The following is a 27085-nucleotide window of genomic DNA, read 5'->3' on the forward strand; positions in this document are numbered from 1 at the left end:
TATGGAACTCCATACCACAAATGACATTTGGCTTCTGTACAACAGAATTCATGTAAATTTGCATGCTTGCATTCAATAATCTGGCGGTTACATCGATTATTAATGTACCAGCATTTCACATTTCCAGTGGTTTTTCTCGTGCTTATGTTAAACTTGTGGTCTTCAAATGTTAATCACTTGAGAATGATACCAAGATTCAAATGTATTTCCCGAAAATTCATTAGTCTACATAATTTATTTTTTTGTGTTGTGATCTTTTCCCGCCAGTGTATAAAAAGCAGAGTGGCAATAGTATGAAAATCGTTTCTGATATGTTAATTTCGAAAACGAACTGAAGTGTCTGGAAGTCCTTGCTGAAGTTATTTGTTTCGAGTTTAAAGTGGACGAGAAACACCTCAGACAAAAAGAGAATAAAAGCTTTTTAAAAGTTGCGCTACATACGAATGCTGGATATAACTAATCAAGAAATATTCAGAGGAATAATTGACGAGAGAAAATTATGGAACAATTTGACTAAAAGAAGGTATTTGTTGAAAGGGCATATGCTGAAGCGAAAAGAAATTGTAAGTGTGGTAATACAAGAAAGAGGAGGGGGATTAAAAATTATAGAGTAGATTACAGTAACCAGATTCAAATGGATGTGAGTTCAGTAGTTAATGCAGATATTAAGACGTTTGCACAGAATGACTAACTTGGAGATCTGCATGAAGCCATTCTTCGGGCTGAAACTCACAACATCATATTACAACTGTACACAGGCAAAAATCTTAAGTTAGACAATCATGGCATGACACCAGCTGTAGCCAGAAGAGAATAAGGAAAAATGAATGAAAACGAGTTGGCGAGGTATGTACTGGGTGTAAAAAATGCTAATGCATCCTGATAAAATATAAACACATTACTACAGAGATAAAATCAAAATTACTTAATACATTTGGATACTTCCATTAATGGATAAAAATGTTATATCTGACTCCAGCAACATTGCTAACCTCTAACTTATAGGTAGGAATACGGGTATAAATACTGTAGAGATTTATAAGAGGAAATGAAAATTAGGAGCTGCTCGAATAAAGAAGCAGCGGCTGTAACGGCGGCATGCTGATCCCGTGTCCCACGATAATAGCTCTTGAGGCGGCCGTCCGCCAGTTAACATAGGCTCAAGACCTAATCCAGGAGTTGTGTCCTATTCATAATGCTGGAAGAATGTATTCTTGTGAAAGTTGGTAACTGAAACGGAGTACAGTGGTCTCAATTATTTACCCCCTGTGTCTCTGACTCCCTCCCCCTATCTCTCTTTCTCTCTCTCTCTCCCTCTCTCTCTCTCTCTCTCTCAGGTAAATGTAAAATACAAAATTGTTAAGACCTACGTGCTGACAAATTGTTTGTTGGCTTCTGGCTCGGCATTTTCGACCTACATTTGATTTATAATTTCTCTGGCGTTTCGCCAGCACGCGTTTCGCCAGGATTCGTTCTCCTTGAGGCTTTCTTCTTTTCTGTTCAAGCCGTTTTCATGTTTTCGTATTTCAATAGCTCCCTTGAACAACCGGGCGTGATAGCTTTCCTCTGCAGCAAGAACTTCTGTGTCGGCGAGTTTCACTATTCGACACGGGTTGTCCACTCGCCACGGATAGTCCACCTGCCCAATGGTGGCCAACTTCTTCATGAAATATTTATAAGCACAGGAGCAGGACTTGGCACCTTGTGGTACAGGTACGTCGGCGATACCTTCGTTGTGCGGAGCCACAGTGAAGAACAGCTCATTGACTTCGTAAGACACCTGAGCAGTCTCCTTGTCAATACAAAATTTAACATGGAGGTAGAAAAGGACCAACAGTGCCCTTCCTGTATGTGTTGGTCACGAGGGACGGTGAAAACCTGAGACACAGCGTATATCTAAAACCGACACATGCGGACCAATACCTGCATAAACTATCAAATAACCACCTGAGTTAAAAAGAGGTATGATTAGCTCGTAAAGCGAGAAAAACGAATAGGTGAGCCGCAACACCTCAGACGCTAGATGCAACACTTGGAAAACGTTCTGAGGGGCAATTGGTAGACCACCAGTTACATTAGAAAAGTCGCAGAATCAAATACTCTGTGAAGTGACACATCAGACAAATAAACGTCGCGAACTGCCTTTTTGCCGTACATCCCTGGAGTGACGGACAGAATGGGTCGTATATTGCGCAAAAACGGTGTAAATACCAATTGTAAACCGACGAAGGAGGACAAAGAGTGTCTCAGATTGGCAAAAGAGAAGAGGGACCCACTTGCAATGACGGTAATATACCGTATTCTATGTACCATATTTTACGGATTATAAGACGCTATGGACAATGAGACGCACCTAACTTTTTAACCATTTTTTAAAAATAACATTTTTACGATTTTATTGTTAGACTGCAAAGCCAGACAAAAAAATTCTTGGTTCATATAACCGAACAGAGCTTTAAAATCCCTGAAAATAGTCATCTGAACCTTCCTCTTCTTCTTCTTCTTCGTCATCATCATTGTCTTCTTCATAAGTAAGATGGTCTTCACTGCCATCGAGAGGGCTACGTATGCAGCACTTCTTGAAAGATTTAACAATATTGTCTTCTCCCACTCTAGACCACGACTGTTTTATCCACTGACACACTTGTTTGATTGTAGATCATTTAAAGCTCCCTTCAGCATGATTCACGTTGGGTTTCATCCACCATCCATTTGTTTCATTCCTCTCTCACTTACGCTTAAAATAGTTTATTTATCGGGACATTAATAGGTTGCAAAGTCCTCCCGGAATAACAACAAGCTCTGTATTTCCCTGTCTCAGGTCCTCTTTCACATAATTTTTCAAATGACTACTACACTGATGTAGCTCAAATAGAGAACTCTTCTTTAATAAAGCACCTTTCCTACTCTGTCACACTACGTTAATTCATAATTTCATACCAGCCCCGTACATCCAGTCCTTGTCACGTACGTGAACAACAACACCTGGCGGTATTTCAGAAGGTTTTCATATTGTTTTGAGCTCGAGATTTCTCACTGGGTAAAGTTTAGTACTGTCAGCATAGTGTGAAAATACAATAGTGTAGTGCATTTTTTCACGTCCATTTCTTTCTATAGTTACAGTTTTACCACCTTTCGTGGCAATAGTTCTGTTACTAGGTACATCAAATTTCAGAGGAGTTTCGTCCATATTCACTATTTGGCTTAGCTCGACACTCGTTTTCTTTCGATATTGAATAATAAAGCGAGAGAAAGATAATATTTTCTCTTAACACTCTTATGGCATTTTCTGAGATATTTTGGATTTGGTTCGCGTGCTAAGTCCATGACGCTTCATAAACCTGTAGCACCAACCAACTCCACCACTAAAGTCTGTTAAGTTCTACTGTAGTGCCAGCTTACGAGCGAGCATTGGAATCATTTTTGTATTAATTCCAATAATAAGTTGACGGTATCCTTGAATCCATTTCTGTACGTTATCTTCTACTTTTGGCCATTTTGCATTCAGTCCTGTATTTGCACATTTAGTCTTCCTCAATTTTTTCAGTTCTTCTGTACTATCTGGCTAATCGCGAATGGTTTTTTCTGTTGGTGGAAGCCCGAAAATCCGCTCAGCTGTTCTATTTCCATGTTTTGCATTCACTATTACTTTCAATTTATAGCTCGCCTCCTATGAGTACCTTTTAGTTTTTTCCATTACGAAACTAGCCACTAACAAAAATATTATACTGTTATCGATAAAACAAATCGCCTTCAGTCCAATTTCACTGGCACCGTAGAGTGCAACGACGTATCATAGGCTAGACAGTGTTTGGTTTTGGGATGGTGCGGCTGGAGGGGATTCCCCGCAACTGATTTTCGTCGCATCGTGTACTACTGATGCCAGTTGAATCCAATGTTGCCAGACAGAGATAGGTTTCCCGCAGCATCAAATACGTGGCCATTAAGACGGCGGGAATCAAACACTGGACATTTTTGCATTAATTTCGAGTATAGGACGCACCTGAATTTTAGGGGCAATTTTTCGAAGAAAAAAGTGAATCTTATAGTCCGTAAAATACAGTACACGTGGAAAAGTCTACTTTGGAATGACTGGACGATCAATCAACACCAAGATCACCAAGCGTAAGCGGCATTGCAGATTGGGGCAGGTAGAGAAATTGGCCATGGCTGTATGAGACCGATCACATAGTGAAATTCGCCGACACGCGCGGGATTAGCCAAGCGGTCTCAGGCGCTGCAGTCATGGACTGTGCGGCTGGTCCCGGCGGAGGCTCGAGTCCTCCCTCGAGCATAGGTGTGTGCGTTTGTCCTTAGGGTAATTTGGGTTAAGTAGTGTGTAAGCTTAGGGACTGATGACCTTAGCAGTTAAGTCCCAAAAGATTTCACACACATTTCAACATTTTTGAAGTTCTTGTTGTAGAGAAGATCTAACACACCGTTTGTTCAGGGAAGCTTTAGAAATACACAAATATGACAACGGCTTGAAAAAGGCAGAAGAACACCTCAGGGTGAACGGATCATGGATCCCGGTGCTTCTGAGAATGGGTGTTGCAGGTAGCAAGAGCAGAACCTCTGTGGTAATGAGCACGGAAAATCCCTTGAAAGTGTCCGCGCTACGTACATACAGTCTGCGGCCGCGAACGCAATCCCCCACGAGCAGCAAAGGATGGAGCTTTGACATTTCCAGCCACTCGTGCTGACGAAACGTCATAAAAACGTCAAACAAACGTTGGTCTAGGAATCCGAGACAGAAGCCCACAGGCAAATTGTAAACGTAAAGTATTCACTGACACAGTAAAAACATTTTCATTCACTTGCACAGATATGTGAGGAAACATCAGGCTTGTATGAATATCGTCGACTGTTTATTCAGTAAATGAACGTCATGCAACTTCCAGGACGTCCTTTGGTTAAAGGAATCTCCGCGAGAGCCCCAGAAACACTAACCACCAGATAATGGAGACGACCTACTGAACCCAGTTAACACGTATTTAAGGAATAGTGTGGTCTATTAAATGTTAATAGTAGCTCACTTCCGTGTTTAAATCCATTTTCCTCCTTACCAATGAGAATTTCTGAGCTTGTATTAAGGCTGCTGTGTATTGTTCTCGTCTATAAATGACATACTGTGATGAGGAGATACAGCTGCATAATTTTTGCTTCTACCTTTTCTGAAAGGAGTTATATAAATTTTGCGTTTTTTTCATGCTTCGGAAATTTCACAACATAGATTGATTATGTGTTAAAACTTACCGTGTAGCATCACGCTCTGTAGTTTAGATTAATTTTATTTGATTTGTTGCAGTAGCTTTCTTACAGTTCGTATGAAGGATTTTTGAAACAGTTCAGTTGTTCTGAGATCAACTTACTCAAGTTGATTGTGTTCTTTTTTTTGATAGAATTTTCTACTGGCACGGTAGTCTTTGTAGTGATACATCCATTGATCTCTATTTTCCACACCTGTTATTATATTATTCTCTCTCTCTTTCTCGCTCTCTCTCTCTCTCTCTCTCTCTCTCACTCTCTCTCTCTCTCTTTGCTGTTAATTCTTTTCAAATTTTGTAGCCGTAATTCTGTGAGAATGAATACCAATAACCATTTGAATTAGAAATTCGTTTCACGGCACTCGTTATGGTATTCTTTCCACAATTTCGTTTCTTTTTCACCGTTCCTTTCCTACTTATTAACTTTTGTTGTAGATATATGTAAGCAGATTTCTTTACACTCTCTCTTGTTGCGTTATTCGACATCTACAGACTTTTGCATCTGCTCCTCATTTTCTTCTTTTTAGCGAGGGATTCAATGCGTGATGCTTATAATAGTTTTCACAACGAAACTTTGTCTCGAAACCTGACCGAAAATCCAAAGAAATTATGGTCGTATGTGAAGTATGCTAGCGGTAAGACACAATCAATGCCTTCTCCGAGCGATAGTAGTGGAGATACTATCGAAGACACTGCTGCCAAAACAGAGTGACTAAATACAGCCTTCCGAAATTCCTTCACCAAAGAAGACGAAGTAAATATTCCAGAAATCAAATCAAGAATAGTTGCTAACATGAGTAACGTAGAAGTAGATATCGTCGGAATAGTGAAGAAACTTAAATCACTTAATAAAAGCAAGTCTTCTGGTCCAGAATGTCTACCACTTAGGTTCCTTTTAGAGTATGCTGATGCAATACCTACATACTTAACATCACATACGGCCGTTCCATCGAAGAAAGATTCGTACCCAAACACTGTTAAGTTGAACAAGTCGCACCAATATTCAAGAAAGGTAGTAGAAGTAATACACTAAATTATATTCCCATATCATTAACGTCGATATGCAGCAGGATTTTGGACTCGTATATTGTGTTAGAACATTATGAATTACCTCGAAGAAAACGGTCTATTGACACACAGTCAACACGGATTTAGAAAACATCGCTCTTGTGAAACCCAACCAGCTCTTTACTCCCACGAAGGGTTGAGTGCTATTGACAAGGGATTTCAAATGGATTCCGTGTTTCTGGATTTCCGGAAGGCTTTTGGCACTGTACCACACAAGCGGCTTGTAGTTAAATTGCGTGCTTATGGAATATCGTCTCAGTTGTGTGACTGGATTCGTGATTTCCTGCCAGAGAGATTACAGTACACAGTAATTGTCGGAAAGTCATCTAGCAAAACAGAAGTGATTTCTGGCTTTCCCCAAAGTAGCGCTATAGGCCCTTTGCTGTTCCTTATCAATATAATCGATGTGGGAGACAATCTGAGCAGCTGTCTTAGGTTGTTTGCAGATGACGCTGTCGTTCAACGACTAGTAAAGTCATCAGAAGATCAAAACAAATTGCAAAACGATTTAGAAAAGATATCTGCATGATGCTAAAATTGGTAATTGATCCTAAATAACGAAAAGTATGAGGTCAACCACGTGAGTGCTAAAAGGAATCTGTTAAACATCGGTTACACAATAAATCAGTCAAATCTAAAGGCCGTAAATTCAACTAAATACCTAGGGATTACAATTTCGAACAACTTAAATTGGAAGGAACACGTTGTGGGGAAGGCTAACCAAAGACTGCATTTTATTGGCAGGACACTTAGAAAATGTAACAGATCTACTAAAGAGACTGTCTACACTACGCTTGTCCGTCCTCTTTTAGAATACTGGTGCGTGGTGTGGGATCCTTGCCAGACAGGAATAACGAAGTACATCGAAAAAGTTCAAAGAAGGGCAGCACGTTTTGTATTATTGCGAAATAGGGTAGAGAGTGTCGCTGGCACAATACAGGATTTTAGATAGGCATCATTGAAACAAAAGCGTTTTTCATTGCGGAGGAATCTCCTCACTAAATTAAAATCACCAACTTTCTCCTCCGAATGAGAAAATACTTTGTTGACGCCGACCTGCATAGGGAGAAGCGATCACCAGGATAAAATAAGGGAAATCAGAGCTCGCACAGAAAGATATAAATATTCGTTCTTTCTTCGCGCTATATGAGATTGGAATAATAGAGAATTGTGAAGGTAATTCGATGAATCTTCTGGCAGGCACTTAAATGTGATTTTCAGAGTATCCATGTAGATTTAGATGTAGATGAAGGGCTTCTATAGCTCTCTGTTGTATGTAGCGATGAACTTTCTGCCACACCGTCACCAAATACACTCCTGGAAATTGAAATAAGAACACCGTGAATTCATTGTCCCAGGAAGGGGAAACTTTATTGACACATTCCTGGGGTCAGATACATCACATGATCACACTGACAGAACCACAGGCACATAGACACAGGCAACAGAGCATGCACAATGTCGGCACTAGTACAGCGTATATCCACCTTTCACAGCAATGCAGGCTGCTATTCTCCCATGGAGACGATCGTAGAGATGCTGGATGTAGTCCTGTGGAACGGCTTGCCATGCCATTTCCACCTGGCGCCTCAGTTGGACCAGCGTTCGTGCTGGACGTGCAGACCGCGTGAGACGACGCTTCATCCAGTCCCAAACATGCTCAATGGGGGACAGATCCGGAGATCTTGCTGGCCAGGGTAGTTGACTTACACCTTCTAGAGCACGTTGGGTGGCACGGGATACATGCGGACGTGCATTGTCCTGTTGGAACAGCAAGTTCCCTTGCCGGTCTAGGAATGGTAGAACGAGGGGTTCGATGACGGTTTGGATGTACCGTGCGCTATTCAGTGTCCCCTCGACGATCACCAGTGGTGTACGGCCAGTGTAGGAGATCGCTCCCCACACCATGATGCCGGGTTTTGGCCCTGTGTGCCTCGGTCGTATGCAGTCCTGATTGTGGCGCTCACCTGCACGGCGCCAAACACGCGTATGACCATCATTGGCACCAAGGCAGAAGCGACTCTCATCGCTGAAAACGACACGTCTCCATTCGTCCCTCCATTCACGCCTGTCGCGACACCACTGGAGGCGGGCTGCACGATGTTGGGGCGTGAGCGGAAGACGGCCTAACGGTGTGCGGGACCGTAGCCCAGCTTCACGGAGACGGTTGCGAATGGTCCTCGCCGATACCCCAGGAGCAACAGTGTCCCTAATTTGCTGGGAAGTGGCGGTGCGGTCCCCTACGGCACTGCGTAGGATCCTACGGTCTTGGCGTGCATCCGTGCGTCGCTGCGGTCCGGTCCCAGGTCGACGGGCACGTGCACCTTCCGCCGACCACTGGCGACAACATCGATGTACTGTGGAGACCTCACGCCCCACGTGTTGAGCAATTCGGCGGTACGTCCACCCGGCCTCCCGCACGCCCACTATACGCCCTCGCTCAAAGTCCGTCAACTGCACATACGGTTCACGTCCAGGCTGTCGCGGCATGCTACCAGTGTTAAAGACTGCGATGGAGCTCCGTATGCCACGGCAAACTGGCTGACACTGACGGCGGCGGTGCACAAATGCTGCGCAGCTAGCGCCATTCGACGGCCAACACCGCGGTTCCTGGTGTGTCCGCTGTGCCGTGCGTGTGATCATTGCTTGTACAGCCCTCTCGCAGTGTCCGGAGCAAGTATGGTGGGTCTGACACACCGGTGTCAATGTGTTCTTTTTTCCATTTCCAGGAGTGTAGTTTCTTGTAAGTACTCCTAAGAAAAACTCTATCAGTCTGTTTCCACACAAGTGTTTCACGCTGTATTTCAGAAGTACGTGAAATTAGTACTTTTCATATGCTGGACACCTTCACTTTTTCCACATGTCATACTTAGCAGATACAATAAAGTGATCTGAATAAATTTCATTTCCCCTGAAGGCTTTTACACTTATGAACTAAGTTCTTAGGTTATTCTTTATTAGAAAATGCTTTATTGTGGCTTGCTGACTGGAGTTTACCTCGTAAAGGTATTTTTGTAAGTATTACCTCGTACATTTGAAAGTAAAAAACCGTCGCATGATATGTGGTAATTCTTTTTATTAATCTTATGAGTGTGACGTTGCAGTTGTTGACAGAAGTTTTTATTTGCTTCCTTATTTTCCTCTCAGGAATGCATACTTCCACTAGAGCGACGTAACATCTATGTACTCTCGTCCCAACCAATAAAAATTTAGTTTTCAATGCTTGATACCGGCTTTTTTGGAAGAATGTGGCTGCCACGACAGTTTTTGCCCATAGTGTAATACATTTATAATTTATTATACACGAATTGACTAATTTCGTTTCTTTAACTTTCGTGTTTGTTTCTATAATGGCTGTTTTGCTATATTTATTGTTTTCAGTACTTTTATAGTACCCCGCATACCACAAAGAAAGCCACTGGTCTAATCCTTCTCTTATTGGTTGTTATCCTAACATTTTTCACCTAGTTGTATTTCGTAAAATCTGAGTTACATTACAGACGTGCGACAATTGGAATCAGCGTTTCATAGAGGAGTTGATCCAGATTTCAAGTTGCTACTTTGATAATGTTTGGGTAATATACAAGTTGAATACGGAAAAAGGAGCACATTCACATCGAAGCAATGTCCCCACAAGAATGAAGTATCTAAAAGGAAGAGTAAACACGTGTTTCGTTAATCCTTAGCTCAAGTTGTGAAGATATATATAGAATTAGAAAGAATGTGTGAAAGTAGAACAACACTAAAGTTACGTAAAGAAGACTGTACAAATTAACAATGAAGCAATAAACCTTGGTGCTAAGCTTTCCGTTTAATATGTAAATTTATACCAGTTATTTCTCAATGTTTAGTCACTAATGGGACAGGTCCTTACTGTTCCGCACCTGAAATTCCAGAACTTCTGCTTGTCACGCACCGGGTGCAGCGTGGTGTGGTTCCTGGAGTAGATGTTGCCCCGCGTGTTGCCTAGCCACACGTCGTAGCCCTCATCCACCAGAATATAAGCTGCCGCAAACAGAGAATAACCTGACGACTGGAAAAAGCTATAATGAACACAGCCGTAATGCACTGTAAGACCCCTTTAGCATTCATAATTACTTGAATCTTTCGGTAGACTCAATTTATATGTAAAACACTACTTTCATTTCGTAGGTGGTTCAAGATATCGAATCGATGTTTTAAGAAAATGAAACGTTCCGCAAACATTTCCAAGATATGTACTAAAACTAAAAGGCGAAGCAGCAACAATTGACTATGTTGGTGTAAACGCCGCCAACTGAGACTCTAGTGCCAGGGTCGTTATTGTATTAAAGTAGTAGACTACTTGTTTCCTCAAAAGTTGTTTACTTAAGTACGAGTAAGTACAGACCGTTTACATAGTAGTCCTACGATCATTCTAATACGCTAAAAGATGACATATAATTCATTTTACTAGTACAACGATCATACTTCTTCCTTTATCTCCACTGCCTGGCAAGAAAAGTACAGCGCCCAAAAGAGATGAAGAAACAAAATGAAACTTTACAGAGACGGGGAGTATGTGATATTATTTCAGAGATTGTAGAATCGAGTCAAATTTACAAAGAACTTGGCAGTATAAATTCACTTGTCAGCATGATTTACATCCTGCTGGTCTGTATACATGTTAGGAAGGGTGTCATTAATCTGTTGTATTCGCTTCTGAGCAAGTTGGCCCATAACTGTTGAAGCGGATCCTTGACATCCTGTACACTAATACTAGGACGGATTTGACACCCGAGCTGATCCCTCACATGTTCAGTCGGAGACAGATCTGGGAATCTTGCTGGCCATAAGTGCCTCAACATTACGAACGTAGTTCATGGATACACTTGCTACGGCACCATGATACTGACTAATGAGAAAAAAAAGTAACGGCGTGACGACACAGGATATCCATGTCGTAGAGTTGTGCCGTCAGAGTTTTCTCAATAACCACCAGCCGTGACATGAAGTCATATCTGATGCCTCTCCGCACTATGACGTCAGGAATAACACCGGTGAGACTCTCCAAAATATTGTAAGAATGGCACCTCTGCCCAGATTGCCGACATACTTAGCCTATCAAGGTCATCAAAGTAGTGCAGAACCGCGATTCATCGCTGAACACAATGCGACGTCATTCATTAGCGGTCTATGCTTCCCGGTTACATCACCACTCAAAACTTTTTTGTGGGGTTAACGGCAGCCTACGCATGAGACCGTAATTTCCAGGACCGGCTGCTTTTAGTCTCCGATCAATGACGTGGTACGACACAGAATGCCGCATGGAGCCCATTACTTGGTACAATGGAATGGTAGGGAGGAGGGCTGAAACGGCTTTTGCTGTGGCACCTCACACTGGAATTGGGTACCGTATGAGAGCCTGATACCTCTTCACGTTATGTGCAAATATCACACACTCCTCATTTTTATAACTATTTTTAATTTCAGGTAAGGTGCAAGAGGTAAGAGGGCAAGCAAGTTTCGCATCATCATGTTTTTGTTTCTCCAGTAAAAAATCGTATTGGGCAACGATGGACGGTCAGCCGCGGTGGCCGTGCGGTTCAAGGCGCTTCAGTCCGGAACCGCGGGACTGCTACGGTCGCAGGTTCGAATCCTGCCTCGGGCATGGATGTGTGTGATGTCCTTAGGTTAGTTAGGTTTAGGCAGTTCTAAGTTCTAGGGGACTAATGACCTAAGATGTTAAGTCTCATAGTACTCAGAGGCATTTGAACCATTTGATGGACGTACCCTGATGTGGCGTGAGATGGGTACAAGTACTGCGCTCAGGAATATAATCGAACGGGATAGTTTTGGTGATCCAGGTATTATGGTGTGGGGAGGCATAAACCTCCATCAGAATACTTACCTCAAAAATCTTTCAGTACGTCATAGCCACCGCTTAACGTTATTGTGACACTGTACTTTTTCACCATGTGCGTTTTTTCAGGGGTTCATTCGGTCCTGACTTAATTTTAAGGATCACAATGAGTGACCGCATTGAGCTACACAAGTGGTGGAGCCCTTGAAACAAGAATATATTCGGCGAATGGGCTGGCCTCCCCATTCCTCCTACTTAAATCCCGTAGAACACGTGTGTTACGCATTGAGGAGACGTATTGGAGTACGTACACATGCACCATCGACATTCAATAGTTTTCAGTCGAAAGCATGGTCGAAACACCTCGATAGAGAACGTGGTGTTTTAATTAATACTAATTACACTGAAGCGACAAAAGTCACGAGATGGCGATATGCACATATACAGATGGCGGTAGTACCGCGTAGTCAATGTGTAAAAGGGCAGTGCATGGTCGGAGCTGCACTCAACTGATTCATGTTAAATGGTTTCCGGCGTCATTATCGAAGCACGCTGGGAATTAACAGACTTTGACCGCGGAATGATAGGTGGAGTATCCTTTCCGGAAATTGTTATTCCGAGATCCACAGTGTCACGACTGTGCTAAGAATACCACACTTCAAGCATTACCTCTCACCACGGCCAACATAGTGGCCGACAGCCTTCACTTTACGACCGAGAGCAGCGGCGCTTGCGTAGATTTGTCAGCGCAAACACACAAGCAACACTCGTGAAGCAACCGCAGAAATCAATGTGGGATGTACGACGAACGTATCCGTTAGGACAAGGCGGCGAAATCTGACGTTAATGGGCTATGCCAGCAGATGGCCGCCGCGGTATTTTTGCTAACAGCACGACACCACCTGTAATGCCTTTCCTGGGCTCGTGACTATACCTGTTGGAACCCAGACGACTGAAAAATCATGGCCTGATCGGATGAATTCTGATTTCAGTTGGTCAGTTGGTAAGAGCTGATGGTAGGCTTCGAGCATGGCACAGACCCTCTGAGTCCATGGAACCAAGTTGTCAACAAGGCCCTGTGCAAGCTGGTGGTTCTGCCTGATTTTGTGGGCTGTGCTTACATGAGTTGGACTGGGTCCTCTGGTCCAAAACTGATCATTGACTACTTGGAGACCATTTGTAGCCAGTCATGAAATTCATGTTCCCAAACTATGATGAAAATTTTATGGATGACAATGCACCATGTTACTGGGGCACAATTGTTCGTGACTGGTTTTCAGAAGACTGGACAGTTCGGGGGAAGGATCTGACCACCCAGGTCACCCGACATGAACTTTATCGTTCATTTGTGAGACATTATCGAGACATCAGTTCGTGCACAAATTCCTAACCGGCAACACTTCTGCAGTTATGGAACGTTGTGGAGCCAGAATGGCTCAATATTTCAGCAGGGGACTTCCAACGACTTGCTGAGTCCATGCCACGCCGAATTGCTTCACTACGCAGGGTAAAAGAAGGTCCTACACGATTCTGTCATCTCAGTGTAAGTGACACATCGATATAAATGCATTGATAACTTACGTAACACTATACCCTGGAAAAATCCGGGTCCAGGTTTGTCTTCGGTCCTTCCATCCCCACGTCAACTTTGTTCAGTCAATATACACTCCTGGAAATGGAAAAAAGAACACATTGACACCGGTGTGTCAGGCCCACCATACTTGCTCCGGACACTATGAGAGGGCTGTAAAAGGAATGATCACACGCACGGCACAGCGGACACACCCGGAACCGCGGTGTTGGCCGTCGAATGGCGCTAGCTGCGCAGCATTTGTGCACCGCCGCCGTCAGTGTCAGCCAGTTTGCCGTGGCATACGGAGCTCCATCGCAGTCTTTAACACTGGTAGCATGCCGCGACAGCGTGGATGTGAACCGTATGTGCAGTTGACGGACTTTGAGCGAGGGCGTATAGCAGGCATGCGGGAGGCCGGGTGGACGTACCGCCGAATTGCTCAACACGTGGGGCGTGAGGTCTCCACAGTACATCGATGTTGTCGCCAGTGGTCGGCGGAAGGTGCACGTGCCCGTCGACCTGGGACCGGACCGCAGCGACGCACGGATGCACGCCCAGACCGTAGGATCCTACGCAGTGCCGTAGGGGACCGCACCGCCACTTCCCAGCAAATTAGGGACACTGTTGCTCCCGGGGTATTGGCGAAGACCATTCGCAACCGTCTCCATGAAGCTGGACTACGGTCCCGCACACCGTTAGGCCGTCTTCCGCTCACGCCCCAACATCGTGCAGCCCGCCTCCAGTGGTGTCGCGACAGGCGTGAATGGAGGGACGAATGGAGACGTGTCGTCTTCAGCGATGAGAGTCGCTTCTGCCTTGGTGCCAGTGATGGTCGTATGCGTGTTTGGCGCCGTGCAGGTGAGCGCCACAATCAGGACTGCATACGACCGAGGCACACAGGGCCAACACCCGGCATCATGGTGTGGGGAGCGATCTCCTACACTGGCCGTACACCACTGGTGATCGTCGAGGGGACACTGAATAGTGCACGGTACATCCAAACCGTCATCGAACCCATCGTTCTACCATTCCTAGACCGGCAAGGGAACTTGCTGTTCCAGCAGGACAATGCACGTCCGCATGTATCCCGTGGCACCCAACGTGCTCTAGAAGGTGTAAGTCAACTACCCTGGCCAGCAAGATCTCCGGATCTGTCCCCCATTGAGCATGTTTGGGACTGGATGAAGCGTCGTCTCACGCGGTCTGCACGTCCAGCACGAACGCTGGTCCAACTGAGGCGCCAGGTGGAAATGGCATGGCAAGCCGTTTCACAGGACTACATCCAGCATCTCTACGATCGTCTCCATGGGAGAATAGCAGCCTGCATTGCTGCGAAAGGTGGATATACACTGTACTAGTGCCGACATTGTGCATGCTCTGTTGCCTGTGTCTATGTGCCTGTGGTTCTGTCAGTGTGATCATGTGATCTATCTGACCCCAGGAATGTGTCAATAAAGTTTCCCCTTCCTGGGACAATGAATTCACGGTGTTCTTATTTCAATTTCCAGGAGTGTACAATGCCTGACAAAGACCTGAAGCACCCAGAAGACATTTTTGGCTGTCAACGTAATTTCATGAGCGTACACACCGTTGCCGGATATACAGGGTGAAGCGAAATTCGCGCACTCGGGCTTCGCAGCGCGACTCCTGACATGCCAGCGATAAAAAAAAAAAGTCTCTCGCAAAATTTCGTCCGGTGAGTACACCCGGCAGGAAATGGATGTTAAAGAGGGGCAATCTGGCAACAATGTATCCACATGTATGGTCAGCACATGTTAGTTGTGCTCCACAGTTCGTCCAGAGGATAGAGTTTTGGTTTAGCATGCAGAAGGCCGTGGGTTCGCTCCTGGGTTGGGGCGCAATTTTTTAGTTGCTAATTTCACTCTGACATTTCATACTGTAATATACGCCGTTTTTAACATCACATGTATCCTAAATTTACTACATTTTGTAACTCTGAACGTAAAAAATATGTGGTTAGACAAATAGAAAATAGACAGTTGAAGCAAATGACCTGTCATAGGACAGAATAACAACAAAAACAACATCATTTGAGATGCTAAACATGCGCCTGTTCAATGTAATGCGCATTACCCCTCTGGCAGATATTGTTCTGCATGATTCATACCGACATCGCTAATGGTGAAATGTTCTGTTTCGAATTGCACTGTGTCCCTAACGGTAATAGACGTGATGTTTCCACAGTCCCATCGATAGGATAATAATAATAATGCATTGAAATATGTACTAAACAGTATGCAGTTACCAGACTCAGTGTTGAAAGGCCTGGGACCATGGTGATAACGCATACAAATAGTAACCGAGTTTGGACATTATTCGCAAAGCACATTGGTAGTCCTATTGGTAACGTAAGGCCCTAACGAAATGTAATGGACCTAAACGAGACAAGAATAATAGTTGCTACTAATATCTAGGACCATTGGAGGAGGATACAAAGAAACAGTTTTCGCACCTAGTGGATGAGGTAATTGTGAAATTCCATTGCATGAAACGGGCTTCTTTCAAAGCTGACTAATCTTCCATTGTAGTATGTAAGTGCAAGTTTTTTCTGGAGGACCCGCTGCAATCGCTGTTGACGATGAAGATGCGAAATACCATACCACCGGCACTACAATTACCAAAACAAAAAACATAGGCCTCACCCAGGTTCGAACCATCGACCTGCTGCATGCTAACCCAAAACTCTATGCACTGCACCAACTGTAGAGCAAAAGGAATGTGTGCTGACAGAGGTAGTTACCATACATGTGATTACATTGTTGCCAGATTGCCACTCTTTAATGTCCTTTTTCTGCCGGATGTACTCGTCGGACGAAATTTTGTGAGATACATTTTTTTATAACTGGCATGTGAGGAGTTGCGCTGCGAAGCCCGAGTGCGCGAATTTCGCTTCACCCTGTATGAATGACTGTAATTTCAATTCTGCATGACAGGTAGAATGGCCACTACAGTGCATTGGCGTTGTGAGTGATCAGTTTTGTTACTGGTATGGTAGTGTATATAAAGGGTATGAACAGTGTCAGATGTTGCGTAATCACTGAGAAGGACACCGAAATGCCATATACACATGAGAGACACCGTCCCCATCACCTGACAGTGTTTCATAGTGGATCATTGTGGGTCTCGATTTGGCCAGCTGATCGACATCATCGTGCAATATCCAGATTTGTTGGTTGTTCGGATGTGACAGCCCGATTGTGGACTGCTTTGGAAGCTGAGAAGTCAGCCGGTGTGGCCGAGCGGTTCTAGGCGCTTCAGTCTGGAAGCGCGACCGCTACGGTTGCAGGTTCGAATCCTGCCTCGGGCATGGATGTGTGTGATGTCCTTAGGTTAGTTAGGTTTAAGTAATTCTGATTTCTAGGGGACTGATGACCTCAGATGTTAAGTCCCATAGTGCTCAGAGCCATTTGAACATTTTTGAACGTGAGGGCAAGTATACTCGTCGTCACGGTTCCGGTCAACCAAGTCTGACCATCAGGTGGGGAGATCGCCATATTGTGCACCAAGCACATAGAAACTACTTCACATCTCCACCTTTGTCCGCCCCGATAGCTGAGTGGTCAGCCTGAAGGATTGCCGTCCTACGGACCTGGGTTCCATTCCCGGCTGGGTCGGAGATTTTCTCAGCACAGGCACTGGGTGTTGTGTTGTCTTCATAATCATTTCATCCCCATCCAGCGCGCAGGTCGCCCAATGTGGCGTCGAATGTAATAAGACCTGCACCAAGGCGGCCGGACCTGCCCCGCAGGGGGCCTCCCGGTCATTGACGCCAAACGCTCATTTCCATCTCCAGCTTCCACACGAGAAAAAGTAGTCGACTTCTTGCAACATTCTGTGTCATCCCGCACCACTTGTCGGGGACAACCAGCAGCCTGAGTAGGTAATGACCCTCCCAACGGTAGAAAGCCGATAACACAAGAAAAGGCTGCATGTTGAGTGGTGCCGTGACAGTGACTGCTGATGAATGGCGTCCCAGTGTGTTCAACGATGAAATGCTGTAGAGTACTACACTGGATGACCATAGTCGGCGATTACAATGGCGATCTCTAGACAGAGCCCATTTTGACAACGTTTTGGAGAGGCACAGCGGATTTCCTGCTGGCGTCTTGGTGTGGGAGCCATAGGGTATGATTTCAGGTTGCGGCTGGTAGTGATTGAGGGAACACTGTCGGCCCAACAGTACTTCACGGACATCCTGCGTCCTCACGTGTTACCTCCCTTGTGATAAACCATGGCGCTATTTTTCAGTATCTCAATGGTCCTCCACGCATGAAATGTCTGCGTGAAGTTAATCTGGTCAGCAAGATCCTCAGATCTCTAGGGGGGCCACGTGGGACGTTAATCCCGTCTCAGTGGCTGTATCCAGGATATCACGGATCAGTTACAACAGTTGTGGACCAGCTTCCGTCAAGAAAGACTACATTTGCATTACGACATCTTTCCCAACCGATTCACTGCAAGCATAGAGACAAGAGTGTGTGCAACCACGTGTTCATAAGTGGTCTCTTACTGCCAACTTCTTTCTTAATTTGACTCGATTTTGCAAACACTGAAATAACTTCACTTACCCTCTCAACTAGTAAAGTTTCATTTCGTATTCTCCTCTTCTTGTGGGTGCTCCGTATTTTATTTTAGGCAGTGTCATTTGAATTGCAGACTTCGCAATCTTCGACGGTTGTCGAATTCTATTTTTGTCCACTGGATTATAATTAAAATTGTTTTTCACTCTCATTTTAATTCTACGAATAATAATTTGATTCATAAGAGACTTTTTAATATAGAAATCTTGCTTGGTTTACGCTTTAAGAAGAGAAACAGTGGTGTGCAGTTCCGGAGAGTTTTCAGTGAATTAGGCCAAGTACCAGAAGCGTGATGGGAGCAACTATTTCAGATGATTTGGATTTAATAAATAGTACAGTGACAAGACTGATTGAATTTGAGCAATATGTTGTTGTTCTTTGTTGAAGCATAATAAACCAACATTAAACATGTATTATTTGGGTTTCGGCCGTTCACCTTCGACTTACGAAACCTTAGAGCTTCGTTTACGAGCAAAACATATCGAGATAATTATAAATATATCCACTGGCATTAAGGATTTGACAGTCCATTAATAGGGGCTCCTCTTATATGCCGCAACAGGGAAACATTGATAGATATCAACACCCAGAGTTTTTTTTCATATTTTCATACTACAAAGAACTTTTTGGCTAACTTAAGGTGGCCACAAACGTAACTACATGCTTGACAAGCACGTAAGTGCAAGCATTCTGCGCAAGCATGCAAAAATTCATTAAGCCTCCACACGGCTCAAGCATGCTTTTACAAGCATCAGATTTCCAAGCCCAGAAGACGATGCACTGGCCTTGGCAGGCCGTTTGCTTGTGTTATGAAAATCCAATAAAACTAAATAATGTCTCCTGCTTATTCAAAAACTAAATAAATGGAAGTATCGTAACACTGGTTTCTGTATTTGATCTGTACGAGCCATGATTCATAATTACTTTCCATTTTTGTTTCCTTTCGGTAGTTAGTGCGTAACGAATTTATCTTTTTGATTACGGTGTCTATGTCCGTTGTAGGATCTAGTAATTTATTTTCCGCAAGAAGTAGATTCTTCGTAGCGTTCTTCTTTCCTTTATCATTAAACTCTTTCATTTTCATATTCCAGATAGAAGGCATACTTACGTAAGTGCGTCTGATGCCTTTCAACAATTCGTGATTGATATTTTTCAGATCGCCCGACATGATGGCAGCGCAAACCGAGGAATAGTTGCACAAGACTCCCTGCTGTTAGTACACACGCTCAAGTATGCACACGTTTGCATGCTTGTAGAAGTTTGTATAACAGAAATTCGATCAAGCATCATGTGCGGTCCTGATGCTAGCGCATCCATGCTCGCCAGTCGTGTAATAACGTGTGTGGCCAACTTCAGTGACGAAGAATAGAATTTGGTGCCATATTTAGGATAGCGAGATCAACGAACACGTAAAGGAATGGAGCCACTTTGGTGCCCACGACAGAAGTAGTTCTGCACCCAGAAATCGGCCAGTATATTTAAGGCTTCGTTTTCTGGAACGAAGAAGGTATTTCGTTGGTGCACTTCATACTTCTCGACTGTCACTCCAGCCTTCACGAGAAACTGAATGAAGCAAATAAGGGAAAATGCCATTTAAAGTTGACCAAAGAGACCAGTTATTTCTTTCCTTTTTATATATCCATTTATCCTGACAAGATTAGGGCCATCAGGTTCTCTTTTATGTATAATCGTGTTCTACATTATGTTCATATAACGACACAGATATTATAAAGAGAGTTATATTCAATAGGGAGCCCCCAATTAGAAGTTAGAGCACACAAACAGTGGGAAGCAGCAACTACTGTAGTAGAAAACGTAGAAGTTGTATTAGTTCGTGGGAAACTGAATACGAAAGGCAGATTACAATCAAATAGATTTAAACTGAGGAAGCTGGCAGCAATGGACATGAGATAAAGGACGAGAGTTCAGAGGACTCTGATAGAAACACAAATTTCGTAGAGAGGAAGAATGTGACGTCACTGGCTGGGAAGCGAAAAGAGAAAGAAGCATAATTGGCAGAAGATGGAGGAGTTTGCTTTACTGTTTGGGAGACAGCAAACTGGCCATATATCTTAATTTTTAGGAAAAGTTATGACGTTGACAAAACAGACAATCTATTGATACTATGCACTGCTCGGTTTCCCCCTGTTACTGGTGATGACAGCTTGTGTAAGCAGCTGTATTACCAATTTCTTCTGTAAACCGGGCTCAATAATACTCAGATCCGGTTCACAGCATTTGAAATTTTATGTGAGGTTTGCACGTAAGATGATTAACAATTTATTGCCATTGCTGACAGAGACCGTCATAGTTCTTCCTTAATTACTTGAAGCTGATGACAGGCAAGTTGAAAAGGCATGCACAAAAGGTGTGCAAGAACTAGAAGAAATCCTACGACAGCCTAACAAGAATTGTTTTTTATTTGCCATATCTAGACACGTGAATCGTTTCACATACTGTGAGTTCATTGCTGTTGTGTTAAATGTAGTCACTATGTTACTTGTTAACAGTGAACAGATGCAGATACAATATATATATATATATATATATATATATATATATATATATATATATATATATATATATATCCCCCCCTCCGGGATTCTGCACCTGTTAATGATTAGCACGACTTATTTGTTAGAAACATGGAACGCGATTTTTTAATAGAGTTTGTTACAGGACGTATCAACAGTAACAATGGGAACTAAACAATTGTGCACATTTTTGCCAGTAGCAGAAAATGTTCCTTGCTCACGTTCCATGCTCTGGCAGTTAAACAGAAGGCCCTGGGTTTCCGATTGGTCGACATCACCCAGTCCAGCTGACATGGCTCCTTCGAACTATGATTTGTTTCTTAACCTGAAGAAACAAGTAAAGGGTCGTCATTATAACGACAATTAAGATGTCAAATATATACTTGGCATGCCAAATATGCGCTGAGGCCTGGATTGACCATCTATGACATAATTTCCTTTCGAATTGGCAAGAAAGTATTCACAAACATTGTAAAAACTGCAGCAATCTGTGGAGATCGGTACGTTAAATAAATGGATCCTATCAACTATCCCCTTGACACTATTCTTTCTATAAAAAGCCAGGAACTTTCCAGTCTGCCTAGCATAAGTAGCGATACATCTCTTCAATGTAACTCTCAATCTTCTGGGTTATTGTAGTCATCTTCTCTTCGAAGTCATTCAGTTCATTCCATGGAGCCATTCTAACAACAACATTCTAACAATAACAAGTACAGAAAGGGCAACAGCCTCAACGGGTACGGGGCAAAGTCAGGACATGCGGGGACCAAGCAGCAATTGGTATTGTAATTGTCAACTGTCGAAGCTGCGTTGGTAAAGTACCAGAACTTCAAGCGCTGATAGAAAGCACCGAAGCTGAAATCTGCCGAAATTTTTACAAAGGTACAGACGGTGTTTAAAAAGGATAGATTGCATGCAACCGGTGGTGGAGTGTTCGTCGCTGTTAGTAGTAGTTTATCCTGTAGTGAAGTAGAAGTGGATAGTTCCTGTGAATTATTATGGGTGGAGGTTACACTCAACAACCGAAGTAGGTTAATAATTGGCTCCTTTTACCGACCTCCCGACTCAGCAGCATTAGTGGCAGAACAACTGAGGGAAAATTTGGAATACATTTCACATAAATTTTCTCAGCATGTTACAGTCTTAGGTGGAGATTTCAATTTACCATATATAGACTGGGACACTCAGATGTTTAGGACGGGTGGTAGGGACAGGGCATCGAGTGACATTATACTGAGTGCACTATCCGAAAATTACCTCGAGCAATTAAACAGAGAACCGACTCGTGGAGATAACATCTTGGACCTACTGATAACAAACAGACCCGAACTTTTCGACTCTGTATGTACAGAACAGGGAATCAGTGATCGTAAGGCCGTTGCAGCATCCCTGAATATGAAAGTTAGTAGGAATATAAAAAAAGGGAGGAAGGTTTATCTGTTTAGCAAGAGTAATAGAAGGCAGATTTCAGACTACCTAACAGATGAAAAAGAAAATTTCTGTTCCGACACTGACAATGTTGAGTGTTTATGGAAAAAGTTCAAGGCAATCGTAAAATGCGTTTTAGACAGGTACGTGCCGAGTAAAACTGTGAGGGACGGGAAAAACCCACCGTGGTACAACAACAAAGTTAGGAAACTACTGCGAAAGCAAAGAGAGCTTCACTCTATGTTTAAACGCAGCCAAAACCTCTCAGACAAACAGAAGCTAAACGATGTCAAAGTTAGCGTAAGAAGGGCTATGCATGAAGCGTTCAGTGAATTCGAAAGTAAAATTCTATGTACCGACTTGACAGAAAATCCTAGGAAGTTCTGGTCTTACGTTAAATCAGTAAGTGGCTCGAAACAGCATATCCAGACACTCCGGGATGATGATGGCATTGAAACAGAGGATGACACGCGTAAAGCTGAAATACTTTCACCTTTTTCCAAAGCTGTTTCACAGAGGAAGACCGCACTGCAGTTCCTTCTCTAAATCCTCGCACAAACGAAAAATGGCTGACATCGAAATAAGTGTCCAAGGAATAGAAAAGCAACTGGAATCACTCAACAGAGGAAAGTCCACTGGACCTGACGGGATACCAATTCGATTCTACACAGAGTACGCGAAAGAACTTGCCCCCCCTTCTAACAGCCGTGTACCACAAGTCTCTAGGGGAACGGAAAGCTCCAAATGATTGGAAAAGAGCACAGGTAGTCCCAGTCTTCAAGAAGGGTCGTCGAGCAGATGCGCAAAACTATAGACCTATATCTCTGACGTCGATCTGTTGTAGGATTTTAGAACATGTTTTTTGCTCGAGTATCATGTCGTTTTTGGAAACCCAGAATCTACTATGTAGGAATCAACATGGATTCCGGAAACAGCGATCGTGTGAGACCCAACTCGCTTTATTTGTTCATGAGACCCAGAAAATATTAGATACAGGCTCCCAGGTAGATGCTATTTTTCTTGACTTCCGGAAGGCGTTCGATACAGTTCCGCACTGTCGCCTGATAAACAAAGTAAGAGCCTACGGAATATCAGACCAGCTGTGTGGCTGGATTGAAGAGTTTTTAGCAAGCAGAACACAGCATGTTGTTATCAATGGAGAGACGTCTACAGACGTTAAAGTAACCTCTGGCGTGCCACAGGGGAGTGTTATGGGACCATTGCTTTTCACTATATATATAAATGACCTAGTAGATAGTGTCGGAAGCTCCATGCGGCTTTTCGCGAATGATGCTGTAGTATACAGAGAAGTTGCAGCATTAGAAAATTGTAGCGAAATGCAGGAAGATCTGCAGCGGATAGGCACTTGGTACAGGGAGTGGCAACTGACCGTTAACATAGACAAATGTAATGTATTGCGAATACATAGAAAGAAGGATCCTTTATTGTGTGACTATATGATAGCGGAACAAACACTGGTAGTAGTTACTTCTGTAAAATATCTGGGAGTATGCGTGCGGAACGATTTGAAGTGGAATGATCATATAAAATTAATTGTTGGTAAGGCGGGTACCAGGTTGAGATGCATTAGGAGAGTCCTTAGAAAATGTAGTCCATCAACAAAGGAGGTGGCTTACAAACCACTCGTTCGACCTGTACTTGAGTATTGCTTATCAGTGTGGGATCCGTACCAGATCGGGTTGACGGAGGAGATAGAGAAGATCCAAAGAAGAGCGGCGCGTTTCGTCACAGGGTTATTTGGTAACCGTGATAGCATTACGGAGATGTTTAACAAACTCAAGTGGCAGACTCTGCAAGAGAGGCGCTCTGCATCGCGGTGTAGCTTGCTCGCCAGGTTTCGAGAGGGTGCGTTTCTGGATGAGGTATCGAATATATTGCTTCCCCCTACTTATACCTCCCGAGGAGACCACGAATGTAAAATTAGAGAGATTAGAGCGCGCACGGAGGCTTTCAGACAGTCGTTCTTCCCGCGTACCATACGCGACTGGAACAGGAAAGGGAGGTAATGACAGTGGCACGTAAAGTGCCCTCCGCCACACACCGTTGGGTGGCTTGCGGAGTATAAATGTAGATGTAGATGTAGATAACTATGGAATTGTCTCGGCATGAGCTTCACGCCTTCGCAACCAACCAAGTGATATTTCGACCAGCCACTAACGTATTTCTCCAGGTGGCTGCTGCAAAATCGGTGGCGCAGTACCCTGCAACGCGACATTCTGCAGTCAATGGTTCACTGGATTGCTACATGGTGTGGGAGAAAACGGTCTTCCCTGAGCCGACTACGTGAAGGGAGCCTATCTCCTATCACGATACACCCAGCTGGACAGAATGTAAATCCTCTCAGCTCAGCTGGTATCCGCACTCCTTCTGCGTCATGCATTCGTGCGGTATAGTCTCCAAGCCATTCATCGACTGCATGTACAGCTGACCTCCTCCATCCACAATGAGCAGCATCAATACGCAAAGATGACAAAAGTCATGGGATAGCGATATACACACATACAGAGGGCGGTGGTATCGCGTACACATGGAATAAAAGGGCAGTGCATTACCGAAAATTGACTGTGAGCGCGGAATCGCAGTTGCAGCTAGACATGTAGCATATCACGTTTCGGACGTCGTTAGGGAATTCAATATTCAGAGATCCACAGTGTTAAGAGGGCGTGGAGGACACCACATTTCAGGCATTACCTCTCATCATGGAGAACGAAGTGCCCGACGGCATTCACTTGACGACCGAGAGGAGCGGCATTTGCGTAGAGTTGTCAGTGCTTGTAGACAAGCAACACTGCGTGAAGTAACCTAACCTCAGAAATCAATGTAGGACGTATGACGAATATATCTGTTAGCATAGTGAGACGAAATTTGGCGTTAATAGGCTATAGCAGCAAATGACTGACGCGAGAGCGTTTGTCAACAGCACGACATCGCCTGCAGTGCCTCACCTGGGCTCGCGACCGTATACGTTGGAACCTAAACGCCTGGAAAATCGTGGCTTGGTCAGATGAGTACCGATCTCTGTTGGTAACAGCTGATGGTAGGGTTCTAGTGTATCGCAGAGCCAGGTTGTCAACAAGGCATGTTGCCAGCTAGTGGTGGCTCCATAACGACGTGGACTGTGTTTACATGGAATGACTGGATCCTCTGGTCCAACTGAACCGATCATTTACTGCAAAAATTATGTTCCCTTCCTTGCAGGCCATTTGCGCCACGTCACCAGGCCACAATTGTTCGCACTTGGCTTCAAGAGCATTCTAGGCAATTCGAACAAATGATCTGGCCACCCAGTTCGCCTGACGTGAATCCTATAAAACATTTATGGGACACAATGGAGAGGTCAGTTCGTTCTCAAAATCCTGAAATGGCAACGCTTCCGCAATTATGCACGGCTATAGAGACAGCAAGGCTCGGTATTTCCGCAGCGGATTTCCAATGACTTAAATCCATGCCACGTCGACTTGCTGCACTACGCCGGGCGAAAGGAGGTCCGACACAACATTAGGAGGTATCCCGTGACTTTTGTTACCTCAGTGTAATAGCTGCGGAGCAAAAGTATTGATGTATCCATACAGCCCTCAGACACAGGTGTTGGAAATAAATGGAAACATTGCGAAACATTCATGCTTGAACATAAATACAGTTGCCAGCCAAGCCTGCAGGTTGCGATGTTTCATTTTACCATGTACGGTATCTGTACGCAATGTCCTCAATACATTTCTCGTGTCAGTAATTGTCAGAACAGTTGCCTACGTAGTTGTGGTTGTATTATGCCGGAGCTGAGTGAAATAGAATGTGAGCAAATTGTTGGTGATCATATGATGGGTATTTCCTTAACCAAGATAGCCGAAGTGTTTCGTGTTTCACGAGGCACCATATCCAAGATTTATATTGCATACAGTTAAAGCGGAAAACCGTCATCCGATAAGTCACAACGTGTACGAAAATGTGTGTTGACTGATCATGACAGATCTGGTACCGTGCGCCGCGGAATTTGAATCCCCACCAGACGTCATGGACGTCGAAGACCCATAGAGGTCTCTGCACCATTGCGCCGTAAGCTGTGGCGGTGCGCGCCTCCTGGCCTGCATTTAGCGTGAGGGCGCCACAGTGAAACACTTGGTTGCAGCGGCCAACAGCGGCATCCCCGATAGAGTACTTAAGTGCCTGGCTGTCGCTCAACCTGGTCACTCACCCGCCCCCCCCCCCCCCAATCTGCCCTTGGCTAATGGTGTGTCATCTTTGTGCTGACATTTTAGTGCAGTGTTTACAGTCAGTGTTCAGTGTTGTGTGTCTTTTCCGAAGTACGGAAATCGTACTGTCGCTGGGTGTGATTTTTATATCTCTTGCGAACAGAAACCAGACTGTCGACATTTTTTTTATTGTCTGTCTACTATTTTACCTGTCTGCTTCCTGTGTATTTTATTAGCATTGCCAACCCTTTGTTTTTTTGTTTTAACTTTCCACAATTTTCCGCCGTTTTACAACTTAAGTCACCGTTTTATCACCTGCTCCTATTGTTTCTTCTTCTTACTTTTTAAAAAGTCTGTAGGCTGAAGAGCAGCGTACTAAGCTGCTGCCACCCGCCCCCTTACGGGGGAATCGAAATTCAATAAAGGAAAAAAAAGCTCAGCCTGCGAGTCTAACCTTGTGTACGTCTCAGGACCCATCGCCTCGCATTAGACAGCGTGTTTACTTTCGTGTTTTCTTTACGAGTGGACGTGGTTGTCTTGTTTAGTTCTCTTGACTCTGTTGTTCGTCTTGTTGTTGTCGTA

The 27085-nt window shown here is 44.0% G+C and overlaps 1 protein-coding gene across 1 annotated transcript in view; it reads right to left on the reverse strand.

Moving 5' to 3' along the window:
- The window catches only part of LOC124622948 (lipase 3-like), a 170654-nt gene that overhangs the window by 113320 nt on the left and 30249 nt on the right, over positions 1 to 27085 (reverse strand). The window contains exon 3 of the mRNA XM_047148739.1: positions 10220 to 10340. Coding sequence (XP_047004695.1) covers positions 10220 to 10340 — 121 coding nt within the window. The remainder of the gene's footprint in view (positions 1 to 10219; positions 10341 to 27085) is intronic.

This window comes from Schistocerca americana, chromosome 7, assembly GCF_021461395.2.
Source record: "Schistocerca americana isolate TAMUIC-IGC-003095 chromosome 7, iqSchAmer2.1, whole genome shotgun sequence".
In the NCBI taxonomy this organism is placed as follows: Eukaryota; Metazoa; Arthropoda; class Insecta; order Orthoptera; family Acrididae; genus Schistocerca; species Schistocerca americana.